The following is a 15,171-nucleotide window of genomic DNA, read 5'->3' as shown; positions in this document are numbered from 1 at the left end:
AGCGAATGCATAAGTGGTATTATAAAGAGGAAAAAAGGTTCAAAATATAAAATAATAATTTGGGAGAGAAAACAGAGATGTATAAGTAAAAAATCAGAAATGTCCAAAGTGTCCAAACAGTGTAGGTGGGTGTCATAAACAGATAAGTAAGAGTTAATAGAACAGAAGTACTTCATTTCTCTTTTGCCTGTAAAGAGTTGACAAGATCAGTGAGCCAGGCTGTCACCTGACCAGAGGACCAATCAGAGGACAGGATACTTTCAAATCTTGAGGGAGGGAAGTTTTGTGTGTGCTGTTAGATTTTGGTTGTTGTTCACTCTGGGGGCTCAGAGGAACCAGACGTGCAACCAGGTTTCTCTCCAATCTCCCTGATACAGGTTCTTATAGATTCAAAATAGTGAGTACTAGGTGCTAAGGTGAGTTAGGCTTATGCTTGTTTTCTTTATTTGCAAATGTGTATTTGGCTGGAAGGAGTTCAAAGGTGTATTTGGTTGGAAGGAGTTCAAATTGGTATTTTGCTAAAAAGATTTTAATTTGTACTTAAATACTTAGGCTGGGAGGGTAGTTCCAGTGTCTATTGCTGAAAGACCCTGTACCTATTCCATTTTAAATTTACAAAGAATTTTTACTGTTTTTCTCTCTTTAATTAAAAGTTTCTTGTTTAAGAACCTGATTGTTTTTTTATTCTGGTGTGAGACCCCAGGGGACGGGGTCTGGATCCACCAGGGAATTGGTGGGGAGAAAGGAGGGAAGGGGGAGAGAGAGGCTAATTTCTCTGTGTTACGATTACTGCCTCTCTCAGGGAGAATCTGGGAAGGGAAGAGAGAAGGAGGGGGGAAGGTGCATTTTCCTCTCTGTTTTAAGATTCAAGGAGTTTGAATCACAGTGATCTTCCAGGGTAACCCAGGGAGGGGAAGCCTGGGAGAGGCAATGGTGAGGGAAAGGGTTTACTTTTCTTGTGTTAAGATCCAGAGGGTCTGGGTCTTGGGGGTCCCCGGGCAAGGTTTTGGGGGACCAGAGTGTACCAGGCACGGGAATTCCTGGTTGGTGGCAGCGCTACAGGTTCTAAGCTGGTAATTGAGTTTAAAGGAATTCATGCTGGTACCCCATCTTTTGGACGCTAAGGTTCAGAGTGGGGAATTATACCATGACAGTGGGCATCACACACTCTAAGGCCATTCAATAGTCTCGGGATCAGCAGTGTGGAGTCTGAAAAGTCCTACTGACAGACCAGCAAGAGATAAGCAGCCATTCAGTAGACATGCGGCATCCTAAACCACACTGCAGCCATACGATAACTGTTCCTGAGGCTGTAGGTGTGCTCACTTGCCGCACATCTCACCACTTCACATCTGAAATGGCTGCACTTGCACCAGAGATAGCATGGCAGGCAGCTTGAAGGCAGATGGGCATGTCTTCACTAGCAATGTTAAAGTACTGTCCACGGCAGCGTTTAATATGGGTGTGTAGTTACGGCATAGCGCTTGAAGAGTGATTAAAAAACCACCCCCACAAGGGGAACAGCTCCCAGCACTGGTGCACTGTCTACACTGGCACTTTACAGAGCTGAAACTTGCAGCTCTCAAGGGGAAGGGTGTCACGTCACACCCCTGAGTGAGAAAGATGCAGCACTGTAAAGTGCCAGTGTAGACAAGCCCTTAGTCTCTCATCAGGCTGAGTGATGAGGAAGGAGTTTATTACAGTGGGAACAGCTCATTCCCATTTGGCTCACCACAATGTGGCAAGTATGGGAAATATAGTAATGAAAAAGTATTTTGAATTTTATACTTTAGTAGCAATAAATGTGGTCAGATAAAAGAGGCATGAATTTATATGCTGAAAAATGATAAAACATTCCAGATTTTCAAGAGAAAAGGTTATTTTTGAGCAATTGCTCTAACAAATCTAAAGAAAACCATGAGAGCTGAATATAATTTTTAAGCTGTGCTGGAACATACGTGTCTTCTTCATCAGATCTTGGTTCAAGCCTCTCAGGATCCATTATAATGGCTTCACCTTCACCATCTATTTCATCAGATACTTTGGTTTCCTCAGAGAGTGGACCTCTCAATAAGTCTTCAGAGACTTTGAAACAAAGGCGGGGGGGAGAAAGGGAACCCACAATAATTTAGTGTGAAAAAAGAAAGCTAAAAGTGTTTCAGAACCAAAATGAAATGTCAACAAAATTCACACCTCCCAATGTCAGTCCCCCAAGTTTTGAATATTGATTCTAAATTCTTTCTACAGCCCACTTTGTTAACTCCTCCAACCAAACTAAGCTCCATAAAACATAAAGTTTGTCTTCACTGCAGTTAACCCAAATTATAACTTGAGCGTTGCCTTTAACTTGCGTTCCATTTACACACAAAACCCCTTAATTTGAGTGTGGTAGTATTTTTATTTGAGCTGACAAGCCTTTTAGCTACAGCTCGAGTTAGCACAATTATTCAGCTGCTAACACAATTGCTCTGTGTTGCTAATACAATCACTCTGTGCAATAAACCAATCATTTTGTGCAGCTAAGGGTATGTCCACACAGCCAATGTTAAAGCAGCAGCGCTTTAACATGGCTGTGTAGTCATGGCTCCAGTGCTGGAAGAGAGATCTCCCAGCCCTGTAATAAAACCACCTCTGTGAGGGGAATAGCTCCCAGCACTAGAGTACTAGCAACACTGCCAATTTAAAGTGCATCGCTCAGGGGGCTGTTTTTTCACACCCCGAGCAAAGAAAGTTTCAGCACTGTGAGTGACAGTGTAGACAAGACCTAAGTGTTGTTTTGCAGCATGGTTGCTTTGACTTGAGCTAGGCTAACTCAAGACAAGTTAATTTGGATGTAGCTAATTCGAGTTAATCCTGCAGTGAAGACATAGTTATTGGTAATATTCACCCTATCTTACTCCTGGGGGAATTCTATGTCACTGCGCAATGCAGAATTTTGCAGAAATTAACGTTGTGTGTGCAGAATTTCCTTTCCCCCACAGAAATGGGTTGCAGCACTGCTGGCCACCATGAGGGGCTGCTGGACCTGGCAGAGCCCAGCTCACACACAGAAGACACTGCAGGGGAGGGACAGGGAGTTAGAGGCTTCCTGGCTGCTAGAGTTCGCATGCCCTGAGGGAAGGAGAGGGTAGCACTCAGGAAAGTCTGTGCAAGCCTGGGACCAAGCATCAGGCTGTTTCTCCCTCTGGATCCCTGGACTCCGGGGCAGGAGGGAGGCTGGGGGGACATGGCTAGGCTCTGGGGAGGGGGAGAGGGTGGGTGTCTGGGCTCAGGGGGTACAAATATCTGGGCAAGGGAGGGCCCTGCAGCTGGGCTTGGAGGGGAGGGGGAATGGGTATCTGGACAAAGGGGGGGCCCGCAGCTGGGCTCGGGGGCCCTACAGCTGGGTTCTGGGGTGGGGGAGAGGGTATGGGTATTTGGGCCAGGGGCCCCACAACTGGGCTCTGGGGAGAAGGGGGTTTGGGTGTATTGGCTGGGGGTTGGCACCACAGCTGGGCTATTGCGGAGAGGGGTTGTAGGTGTCTGGCCCCCTGCCTGGGCTCTGGGGGTGGAGGGGTGAGGGGGAGAGAAGGAGACAGAGAAACAGGAATTGGGTTGTCACAGGGGTTTCTTTAACTCTCTACTCCTGGGGGAAAATGTGTGTGTGTCTGTATTGTTAAATATTTGCTGATAGGTATTTTGAAATAAATTACCAAAATAATTGAAACTAGTGTGATTATCTAGTGTTATTTTGACAAACACAATTTGCAGAATTTTGCAGAATTTTTAATTTTTTGGCACAGAATGTCCGCAGGAGTAATCTTACTGCAGGTAGCCCATGTGAAGGCCTTCCCACCACTCACGTTCAAAGAACGTTTTTCTATTGGGTGAATTTCATCTTATGTTTTTGCAGGGCTACACACATCCCAAGACAAAGTACACATACTGCCAAAATCGGGCTCCATGGTCCAAGAACTCTCATTTCTCAGGCCAATTAGCTTGTCTGAATTTAGCTCTCTCAAATTAACAACCTCTCACTGCTACCATATGAGAAATCAACCAACATCAGCACATTCATAGATTTTAAGAGAGGAGACCACTATGATCATCTAGTCTGAAACTCCACACAACACAGGCCAAAAATATCACTTATCAAATCGTGTCTCTAGCTCAGATTTTCTGGTTGAGCTATAACATATATTTCAGAAAATCATTCAATCTATATTTAAAGAGTTCAAGTGACGGAAAATCCACCAAATCCCAAGGTAAGCTGTTCCAATGACTACTTACTCTCACTGTTAATGTATATTTTATTTTGTCTGAATTTATCTAGCTTCAACTTCCAGCCATTGGATCTCATTGTCCCTTTATCTGTCCCTCTGCTATAAGAAATCTTCTCCCCATGTAGTACTCCTAGACCTCTTAGCATTCTCTTTGGTAAACTAAATAAATTGAGCTTAAGTCTCTCACTGTAAGGCAGGTTTTTCAAAATTCAGATCATACTTGTAACTTTTTCCTTAACCCTTTCTTCATTTTTTAAATGTGGACAAGCAAAGAAAGTATGATGTCAAATCATAAACTGGACACAAAGAAAGACATTCTCCTATGCCTACAGCATCAGTACAGGCTGTTACACTCTGTTAAATGAGTAGTTAAACAAGATAATAAAGCAATCTGCAAAAGAATGCAAGATAGAATCAGAATCTGGCACCTGGTCTACACCTAAAAACTATATCAATCTAGCTACATTTCTCAAAGCTGTGAAAAATTTCAAGCCCTGAGTGACACAGTTAGGTCAGCCTAACTGCCATTGTAGATGCAGCTAGGTCAACGGAAGAATTCTTCTGTCGGCCTACTTACCATCTCTCAAGGTTGTGGATTTACTGCAGCAACAGAAATATCCTTTCCGCCGTTGTAGCGAATGTCTACACTACAGCAGCGTAGGTGCAGCACAGTAATGCTTGTAGTATAGACATACCCTGGGGCCAGGGCTTCCCAAAGCTCTGCCACTTGTACTAAAAAAGCAGCAAATCTGGTAGAAGAAATTCTTTTATACCTTCCAGAAGGCTGCCATCAACATGGCCACCACAAATGGTAGGTGAAAGTGTGTGGTAAAGAGATTTACCACACAGCTGCAAGTCTGTACGTACATTTCTCTCATTTGTTTTTAATAGTCTAAATTTTGTTTAATAAAATTATTTTAAAATAAATCTGCTGCGATTTTGAAAGTCAAGCATATAAATAATGCTATATAATGAAAAACTTTGATCACTATGGATCTGATTTTCAAAATGTCAGTTTGCCTGCAGACTCAGGATTTACCTGGTTTATAGATTGTGTAGGTTTTAAATGCCAAGCTGATATCAGCATTCTTGAGAATATTCATCAAGGTGTGAGGAGTTTCTTTGAGCCACTGCTTGCGTGGTTTATCTTCACTATATTTTATAACACAGCCACCTAGTAAAAACATCACTAGCAAATCATTGATCATTAGCAAATCATACCCTGAAACATCCTATCTACATAAGATACCATTAATAAAATGAATTATAGAGATATCTACTAGAGAAATAACAGAGGGGTGTGGTCTGGAGATTTGAGCTTGTAGCATTATTGCCCAGCTCGCCAAACACATACTCCTTCAGTTGGTGACCTGATGCTGACTGTGTCAGCACTAGAGCAGAATGAGGGTACTGAAGGCAGCAAGAGATTCTGGATTCTATCAGGAAGCCAGCAGAAGCCAGGACCAAGTGCAGAGACTTAGCATCTCTGCCTGGACATCATGTGCCTCTATGAATCTCTCAGGATGGAGCCCGAGGGGCCAGTTCTAACAAAGAAGAAAAACTCACTCCTATAGCAGAAATCAAGGGAAATGCACAAGTCCAAACATGTTTAGTTTCCATTTCATGGCTTGGTGCATCATCTGCTCCCCTAACTTTTGGAATTTTCTGACCATTCATATTTTGATTTTGTAATCAAATAGTAATGCTAATTTTCACATTTATTTATAATATACATTTATCCCATAATAATAACTATAGTCCTATAAGCATGAACAAGGCATCCATTACTGCAGTATGTGGGTGCACTGTACAAGGTAAAATTTGTACATTTTTCAGTAAAATGTCTGTGCTGAAGTGTTCCTGTTGAGAGTTATCATCACAGCAGGACATAGAAAGAGAGAGTCTCTGAGATACAGTAATTAGAGCCTAGGCCATTTCAGCCTTTGTCAACAATAACCAGCACTTGAATTACCTGCACATTAATTGAAAACAGCACAGAATCTGAAGCACAAATATGACATGCTCCCACCAGCCTACCCTACTCAAAAGATGGGCAGCTGAATTCTGCATCAGCTGAATCTTATAAGTAGCTCTCAAGGTTAGCTCAATGTAGAGCAGTGCTTCTAAAAGTCGGGCTGCCGTTTGTTCAGAGAAAGCCCCTCGTGGTCTGGGACGGTTTGTTTACCTGCCACGTCCACAGGTTCAGACGATCTTGGCTCCCACTGGCTGCAGTTCGCCACTCCAGGCCGATGGGGGCTGCGGAAAGGGCGGCCAGCACATTCCTCAGCCCGCGCCGCTTCCTGCAGCCCCCACTGGCCTGCAGCAGTGAACTGCCCCCGCCAGGGGCTTTCCCTAACAAGCGGCGGACTGGCTTTGAGAAGCACTGATGTAGAGCATCTTAAAGTGGTTTAGCTTCATGTAACAGGGACATAACTGTGGTCAAGGCACAATCTCTTCGTCAAACACAGATGATGACCATTTTGCTGTCAACACTGCTTTTTCCACTTGTGGCTCTTTCCAACACCGCTAGCATCTATCTCAGACTTTTCAAATCACACTTTAAAGGTCAGACCCCTATTCTCTTCTGCACTGTTTACTACTTCAAATCCTTATTGGTATGGTGGTTTTTGTCATTATTAGATACCCCTTGCATAGTGCCATCATTTTCTAAAAAATCATTTTTTATAACACCATTAAGAAGTCTGTGCATTTCTTGTATGAAAAACAAATAAAAGTCAACTGTAAATACATTTAGTCTGATCTTACTTTCATCCTCCTCAGCTGTAAAACTGGAAGAAAGCAAGGATGCATTTTCCAGGACATTTACCACTGTATTTGACTCTCCCCTTTCCCAATGTTTTCTGTGGGGACTTGGCAAATTCGCATTCTTTGGGGGGACTTCACAGTTTTCTAATGAAAAAGAAAAAGTTGATTACTAGCTTCTAACACATTTCCATGCTCAAACAAAATACTATAAAGAGCAATAAAGTACTCTAGCAACATTGAGATTGGGCACTATGGGTCAAAATTTGGACTTAATGGAAGTGGGTGCAACTCCAATTTGGTCCCATGTGTCTGTTTATTTTTATTACAGCAATTGTTTGTTTTCAAAGAACCTGCTTTTCTAACATTGTGGGAAAGACTTTAATCTGAAATATACAATAATCACTGTATCTCAAAAAGTTTGCAGGCAAGCGTACTGGCACCTTTTTCTGTAATTATAGTGCTGTGTACTCCATGTTTTTAAGTTAAAGATTTGGCTGTATGTACAGCAGATCAGCATCACTATAAATAAGAGAATGCATAAGACTTAGAATTCAATATACATTACCCTCTTCACCAGCACCCTTTTGCTTCAGTGTCCTCTCACTCAAGCGCTTGGTAATGTTCTCCAGTTTTGAATTGCTACCTGTACTACTTTGATCTTCATATTGCTTTAAAAGGTCCAAGGACAGCATTAATCATTACTTGTATTGTTAAAGCAATTAAACAATAATCCTTGCAAGTCTTTTTTTGGTACATTTTGGACAAAAATACTAGTTAAGTATAGTAAAGTTAATAACAGCGACACCAAACCAGCCATTGCACTGCACTTCCTATACCCCATTTCATACTGTATGTCCCTTCTTGAGAGAGAGTTAGGATTTTTGACAGCAAGCACAAATTTACTTATGTAGAGCTATGCATCTTTAAAAAAATTTTAAGCAGAAGCAAAATAATGGAGAATGAATAGATGCAGCTGGATTGGATGAATGAATAGGAATTGAGATGGAGAACAACAAGGTGCACTCAAACAGGAAGCTCCCAGATTGACAGGTCCAATTAAGAAATTCAGCCAGGGAAAGGAAGTGAGCCCTATTGGCAACATGTCTCTTTTCTATTTTGAAAAATATAGTCACTGGGGATGGTGTAGGCTCTGCTAAAATTTGCTCAGAAGTGCTCTTTCAGCCATTTATAACTTACTTAATTTAATTTAATTACTCTCACCCCAAATAAAGCATGGGCACTAGTTCTCAGTGAGGCTAAGCCAAACCGTTTCTGCTGTGGCTTGTTCAATGTTTTTGTTTTTAGAGCAAAATGGGTATGTGTATTTTTATCCACTGTCTCATAACTCAAACAACTGGAGGGATTTTCACTAAAACTAAAATAAAATCCACCTCTAGGACGGGACTAAACATGGAAAACGCAAGACCCTAAACCAAAATTTCAGAAAGCCACAAGGATATGAAGCTGAGATTATATCAGAAAATGTTGCAATTTTAACTGTAGCAGATGGACAGTACCTACTATATCAGATACACCTCTACCCCGATATAACGTGACCCAATATAACATGAATTCGGATATAACGCGGTAAAGCAATGCTCCGGGGGGGGGGGTGCGAGGCTGCACGCTCCAGCAGATCAAAGCAAGTTTGATATAAAGCAGTTTCACCTATAACACGGTAAGATTTTTTGACTCCCGAGGACAGCATTATAATCGGGGTAGAGGTGTATGTGGGTGACATGTTTATATAAATACCACCACAATTCACTTCACTGCTGATCTAGCAGCCTATGGATTATTAATACAGTAACTAGTCAGCAACAACAATTTGCTATATGTTATTTTAAAAAATAGGGATTATATTTGTATTCATATTTGAGTACTTACTCCATTATTAGAATGTCCACTTGTTCTGACAGCACCTGATAAATTAATGGACATGTTCAAAAATTAAATCCACATTTGAGATAAGCAGCTGAAGTGGTGCTCTTGAAGGTAAGAAATTAACACCACTGAGCCAGGCATTTTGAAGGAAAATTCTGTGAAAGCTTCTTCACTGCTCTGCCAATATACCTCAGTCCAGTGGTGAATTGGAGCCGGTTTGCACCGGTTCACAAGAACCGGTTGTTAAATTTAGAAGCCGGTGTAGAACCGATTGCTAAAGGAGTGGCCCGGCTTCCACAGGCGCCAATTTAAAGGGCCTGGGGCTCCAAGCAGGGGCTGGAGCCCCAGGCCCTTTAAATTGTCACCAGAGCCCTGCTGCTGGAGCCCTGGGGTAGGGCTGCGCGGCTCTGGGGGCTATTTAAAAAGTCCGGGGCTCCTGCTGCTTCTACCGCCACGGTCCTTTAAATAGCTGCCAGAGCTCTGTTACTACTCCAGGGTTCCAGCGGCTTTCTAAAGGACCAGGGGAGTAGAAGCAGGGGAGCCGCAGGTCCTTTAAATAGCCCCCAGAGCCCTGGGGTGGCAGGGGGCTCCGGGGGCTGTTTAAAGGGCCAGGGCTCCAGCTGCCTCTGTCACCCCAGTCCTTTAAATAGCCACCAGAGCCCTGCCACTTCCCCAAGGCTCCAGCAGCTATTTAAAGGGCCGGGGTGGTAGAAGCAGGGGAGCCCCAGCCCTTAAAATAGCCCTTAGAGCCCCAGACTGCTGCTGCTACCCAAGTGGGGGGTGGGGGAGGAGAAACTTGCAGGTTCCGAGGGGGACAGCACATGGGTTGGGGTTGGATGTGGAGGGTTGGGGGACAGGCACATGGGGCTTGTACTGTACTCACTGCGTGGTTCCCTACCGGGTCTTCCGCAGCACTTCAGCAGCAGCGGCGGGGGGGAGGGTCTTCACTCACTTCGGGTGAAGGATTTGCCGCCAAAATGCCACCGAAAACCCGGAGCAAGTGAAGAGACACTCACCCTGCCGCCGAGAACCTGGTAGGGAACCGGTTCTTAGGATTTTGGGAGCTCATCACTGCCTCAGTCCCATTTTGAGACACTTCTGCTATTCAATTTCCCTGAACCTCTCTGTGGAAAAAAGGAACTGTTGATTGTCTGTGATCATGCAGCAGGTTTGAGCAGTGGGTAAATATCCGCAGGGAGTAAACAAAAAAAACCCCCACACACAGTGTTTAAACTAGGAAGGTATTCTAATAGGAAAATTTACATGCTTGAAGTTATGCACATGAGCAGAAAGACTTCATTGAACTGGAGCCTCAGACCAGACAGTGATACTATTACCCTTAAATTTATCACACAAAAGTAGAGTACTGCTTACAAATAAAATATGTGGCATATAAACTTTCCCTGCTCGTGTTAAAAGATAATCACATAAATTTGTTCCTTATGGTAAAGGAACAAAGTGTAGTTTGCAAAATCAAAGTACTTACTAAACTCTGCAAAGATGAACTATGTAGCATCCTAACAGGTTCAAGATTTCACATTTAAAAATAATTTCAACTTTATTTGAAAACACAGAACTGACACATGTTCTTTAATGTTAGATTCTAAGATACTGCATTTCATACTCACTTATTCTGATACATTTTTAAGTCAATTATAAAATCATTCTGACAAAAATTACCTTTTTTTCTTCCTAAATCACCTTTGTGTTTCTTTGTCTCCTTTAATATTTGTTTAAACTCAGCTGTCATCTGAAAATTGTACACAAAGATTCTATGTAGTGTGCATATTTTAATGTTTTTTCAGATTACTCAACAAATTTTATGCAAAAAATATAGGCTAATCAACAGAAACAAAGGCACCTTCTAGTTAGCAATAACTACCCAATATTGATTAAATCATAAATCAAACACCAGTGTTTTTTAATTTTAAAAATCCCTCATCAAAACTCCACTTTTCTGAGAAGACTATAAGTGTGCAGGATTCTGCAGTTTTGTACCGGTCCCATCACCTGGTCATTTTGGCTCAGATCCTCGAATGTATTTAGGTGCCTAACTCCACTTGATTTCAATGTGAATTAGGTGCCTAACCACTTTGAGGATCTGGGTCTTTGTGCTTTCTGAATCTGTCCTCTTCATTAGTTTCCTAGACTATAAACTCCTCTGGACAGATACAGATCTTGTACAGTCCTAATCACATTACCACAATTCAACATAAGAACAGCAACTCCCCTACAGTAATAGTTCTGATTTGTAAACCTGTATTAACAGAGGATGGTGACTAATTTTAAATGCTTTTTAAGTAGGTTCCCAAGTAGTAATTTTTCAGTAACATCAAGATATGGCAATATAGGTATTTGAGTTAGCCTCTAAAATGTAGGCACTACTTTTAAAAAAAATATGTATATATAGAATATCAGGGTTGGAAGGGACCTCAGGAGGTCATCTAGTCCAACCTCCTGCTCAAAGCAGGACCAATCCCCAGACAGATTTTTGCCCCAGTCCCTAAATGGCCCCCTCAAGGACTGAACTCACAACCCTGGTTTTAGCAAGCCAATGCTCAAACCACTGAGCTATCCCCTCCCCTACCTTCTGTTAATTGGAAACAAAATAAAATTACACTATACCTCTGGTGGCAAACAATTTTTGATAAGTTTTGCTAAGCAGCCTCTTGCAAGAATAGTACTGGCTGATGGACGGTTCTTGGGATTTCTTTTAAACATCTGTTTTATTAAATAATGAAGTTCACAGGAGTAATGAGAAGGAAGTGGATTGTAGGATCCTTTACATATCTTAAGGATGAGATGTTTCCAGCTATTGGCTTGAAACTAAATTTGAAAGAAAATAATTTTAAAGCCTTGAAAGAAAATATGAAGGGAAAGAAAAGCTGAAATAATGTGAGAGCAATGTTAACGTTTAATTATTTCTGCAATAATGCATATTGTGTAACTGTATGATATCTATTGGGCCAACGAGTTTTGAAAACCTCAGGACTCTGTTACTAGGGTAAGTATTTACCTTCCTGCCTTTTATCACTTAAGCAGCCATGAACCCAGTGTTTTTGATAGTCAGTCAGTACTACCTTTGTAAGTTGTATTTCTGGTAATGACATAATAGTGACAGTTTATTCTTGACACTGCAACTGTAATCATGGACATAAAGCCTTCCAGACAGGAAACTTCTAGGAACAACAATATTTTGGGAGTTCCACTTTCGATCTACTATATGTTCATGTCCCATACAATCTAATACATCTGTATCTATACCAATGAAAATGAGGGACTATTAGCACTGCAACCTTCCCAAAATAGCGGAGGCAGGGCACAGTGGTAAAATGCATGGCATAGAATCATAGAAGATTAGGGTTGGGAGAGACCTCACGAGATCATCTAGTCCTACTCCCTGCTCAAAGTACTCCATTCAGGAAGGAACAATCAGTTGCACACATACAAAATGGGAAATGACTGCCTAGGAAGGAGTACCACAGAAACGGATCTAGGGGTTATAGTGGACCACAGGCTAAATGAGAGTCAACCGTGTTACGCTGTTGCAAAAAAAGTGAACGTCGTTCTGAGACGTATTCATAGAGTATTAGGATTGGAAGAGACCTCAGGAAGTCATCTAGTCCAATCCCCTGCTCCAAGCAGAACCAACACCAACTAAATCATCCCAGACAGGGCTTTGTCAAGCCAGGCCTTAAAAACCTCTAAGGATGGAGATTCCACCACCTTCCTAGGTAACCCATTCCAGTGCTTCACCAACCTCCTAGTGAAAGTGTTTCCTAATATCCAATCTAGATTTCGCCCACTGCAACTTGAGACTATTGCTTCTTGTTCTGCCATTTGCCACCACTGAGAACAGCCTAGCTCCATCCTATCTGGAACCTTCCTTCGGGCAGTTGAAGGCTGCTATCAAATCCCCCCTCACTCTTCTCTTCTGCAGACTAAATAAGCCCAGTTTTTTCAGCCCCTCCTCATAAGTCATGTGCTCTAGTCTCCTAATCATTTTTGCTGCCCTCCACTGGACTCTCTCCAATTTGTACACATCTCTTCTGTAGTGGGAGGACCAAAACTGGACACAACAGAGGAGAATAATCACTTCCCTCAATCTGCTGGCAATGCTCCTACTAATGCAGCTCAATATGCTGTTAGCCTTCTTGTCAACAAGGGCACACTGTTGACTCATATCCAGCTTCTCGTCCACTTCAATCCTCAGGCACCTGATATTCTACTCCTGAGCTTCTCTAGCAAAGGCTGCTTGCTGCAAATTATGTATCAAATTTTGTGATGTTTGCAAACAGTATCTTGAGTGAGAACACCAAATTCATTTTCACTTTCAGACTAGAGCCAGAATTTAATTTTTTGTCCCAAGTTGAAAGGCTTGTGCTACCAACTTCAACTCCTTGGCTAAAAGTGCATTTTACACTTCCAGCCCTGTATTTAACATACAGCAAGTGTAAAACCAATACTGTAAGTAAAAAGGTGCATCGGGGTAAGATAGAGAAGAAATAATTTTAATTCAAAGAAATGTAATAATGCAATTGAAAAGTTTCCTCTGTGCACACAGTGTTGGAGTACAAAAACTTCTTTTAGATGTTTCAAAATAAACAGCACTCAAGATGTAAGAGTCAACATGGCTTTTGTAAAGGGAAATCATACCTCACTAATCTATTAGAATTCTTTAAGGGTGTTGAAAAGCATGTGGACAAAAGTACCTGGACTTTCAGAAAGCCCTTGACAGGGTTCCTCACCAAAGGCTCTTAAGCAAAGTAAACAGTCATTGGATAAGAGAGAAGTGCCTCTAATGGATCAGTAACTGGTTAAAAGATGGGAAACAAAGGGTAGGAATAAATGGTCCATTTTCACAATGGAGAGCAGTAAACAGTGGGGTCCCCCAAGGATCTGTACTGGGACCTGTGCTGTTTAGCATATTTGTAAGTGATCTGGAAGAGGGGGTGAACAGTGATGTGGCAAAAATTTGCATATGATACAAAATTACTTTAAATAGTTAAGTCCAAAGCTGACTGTGAAGGTTACAAAGAGATCTGTGATGAAATGAAAATTTTCTGTAATACATTTTATGAATCCAAGACATGCTTCAGTTTCCCTTTGTATTTTGCACTGCTACCCAATGAACGCAAAAGGGTTAGCAGTGCTCCTGGAACAGCGTAGGAGAAAGGCGATATGTGTGGGTACGTCTACACTACGGGATTATTCTGATTTTACATAAACCGGTTTTATAAAACAGATTGTATAAAGTCGAGTGCACGCGACCACACTAAGCACATTAATTCAGCAGTGTGCGTCCATGGTCCGAGGCTAGCGTCGATTTCCGGAGCGTTGCACTGTGGGTAGCCATTCCGTAGCTATCCCATAGTTCCCGCAGTCTCCCCTGCCCCTTGGAATTCTGGGTTGAGAGCCCAGTGGCTGATGGGGCAAAAATCATTGTCGCGGGTGGTTCTGGTTAAATGTCATCACTAATTCCTTCCTCCGGGAAAGCAACGGCAGACAATCATTTCGCGCCCCTTTTCCCTGGATTGCCCTGGCAGACGCCATAGCACGGCAACCATAGAGCCCATTCAGCTTTTTTTTTTTTTTTTTTTTTTTTTTTTTTTTTTTTTTTTTTTTTACAGTCACCGTATGTGTACTGGATGCCGTGGACAGAGGCGATACTCCAGCGCTACACAGCAGCATTCATTTGATTTTGCATGATAGCAGAGACGGTTACCAGTCGTTCTGTACCGTCTGCTGCCGGTGTAAATTGGCAATGAGATGACGGTTATCTGTCATTCTGTACTGTCTGCTGCTATCATGGGTGCCCCTGGCTGAGATCAACCGGGGGTGCAAAAGCAAAACTGGGATTGACTCCCTGAGTCAATCCCTCCTTTATGGTTTCTAAAAATAGAGTCAGTCCTGCCTAGAATATGGGGCAAGTGTACTAGAGAACCAGTGTATCAGAGAGTACAGCTGCTCCGTGTCAGATCCCACAGAAATGATGAGCTACATGCCATTCACGGGGCCTCTGCAACAATCCCACCCGTTGCTTCCCTCCTCCCCCAACCTTCCTGGGCTACCGTGGCAGTGTCCCCCCCCCATTTGTGTCATGAAGTTATAAAGAATGCAGGAATAGGAAACAATGACTTGTTAGTGAGATAAAATGAGGGGGAGGCAGCCTCCCGGTGCTATGACAGTCCAGGCAGGACATTAAGCGATGCGGGGGAGAGGCGCCCAGCATGCCGCTGCTATGATAGTCCAGGCAGGA

The 15,171-nt window shown here is 42.5% G+C and overlaps 1 protein-coding gene across 5 annotated transcripts in view; it reads right to left on the bottom strand.

Moving 5' to 3' along the window:
• LOC115652287 (serine/threonine-protein kinase Nek3-like) overlaps window positions 1–15,171 on the bottom strand; it is a 62,154-nt gene that overhangs the window by 2,354 nt on the left and 44,629 nt on the right. For 4 of the 5 annotated variants that reach the window (XM_030564167.1, XM_030564140.1, XM_030564150.1 and 1 more), the window contains exons 9-15: window positions 11,538–11,738; window positions 10,593–10,662; window positions 8,916–8,950; window positions 7,594–7,696; window positions 7,029–7,172; window positions 5,302–5,436; window positions 1,959–2,085 (exon numbers count right to left, since the gene is read on the bottom strand). In XM_030564167.1, the coding sequence (XP_030420027.1) occupies window positions 1,959–2,085; window positions 5,302–5,436; window positions 7,029–7,172; window positions 7,594–7,696; window positions 8,916–8,950; window positions 10,593–10,662; window positions 11,538–11,738 (815 nt within the window). The remainder of the gene's footprint in view (window positions 1–1,958; window positions 2,086–5,301; window positions 5,437–7,028; window positions 7,173–7,593; window positions 7,697–8,915; window positions 8,951–10,592; window positions 10,663–11,537; window positions 11,739–15,171) is intronic. The other variant, XM_030564177.1, reaches the window with a different exon arrangement.

The sequence above is a fragment of the Gopherus evgoodei genome, chromosome 1 (genome assembly GCF_007399415.2).
Source record: "Gopherus evgoodei ecotype Sinaloan lineage chromosome 1, rGopEvg1_v1.p, whole genome shotgun sequence".
In the NCBI taxonomy this organism is placed as follows: domain Eukaryota; kingdom Metazoa; phylum Chordata; order Testudines; family Testudinidae; genus Gopherus; species Gopherus evgoodei.
The sequence above is the reverse complement of the archived record's forward strand: the minus strand, read 5'-3'. Positions and strand labels throughout refer to the sequence as shown.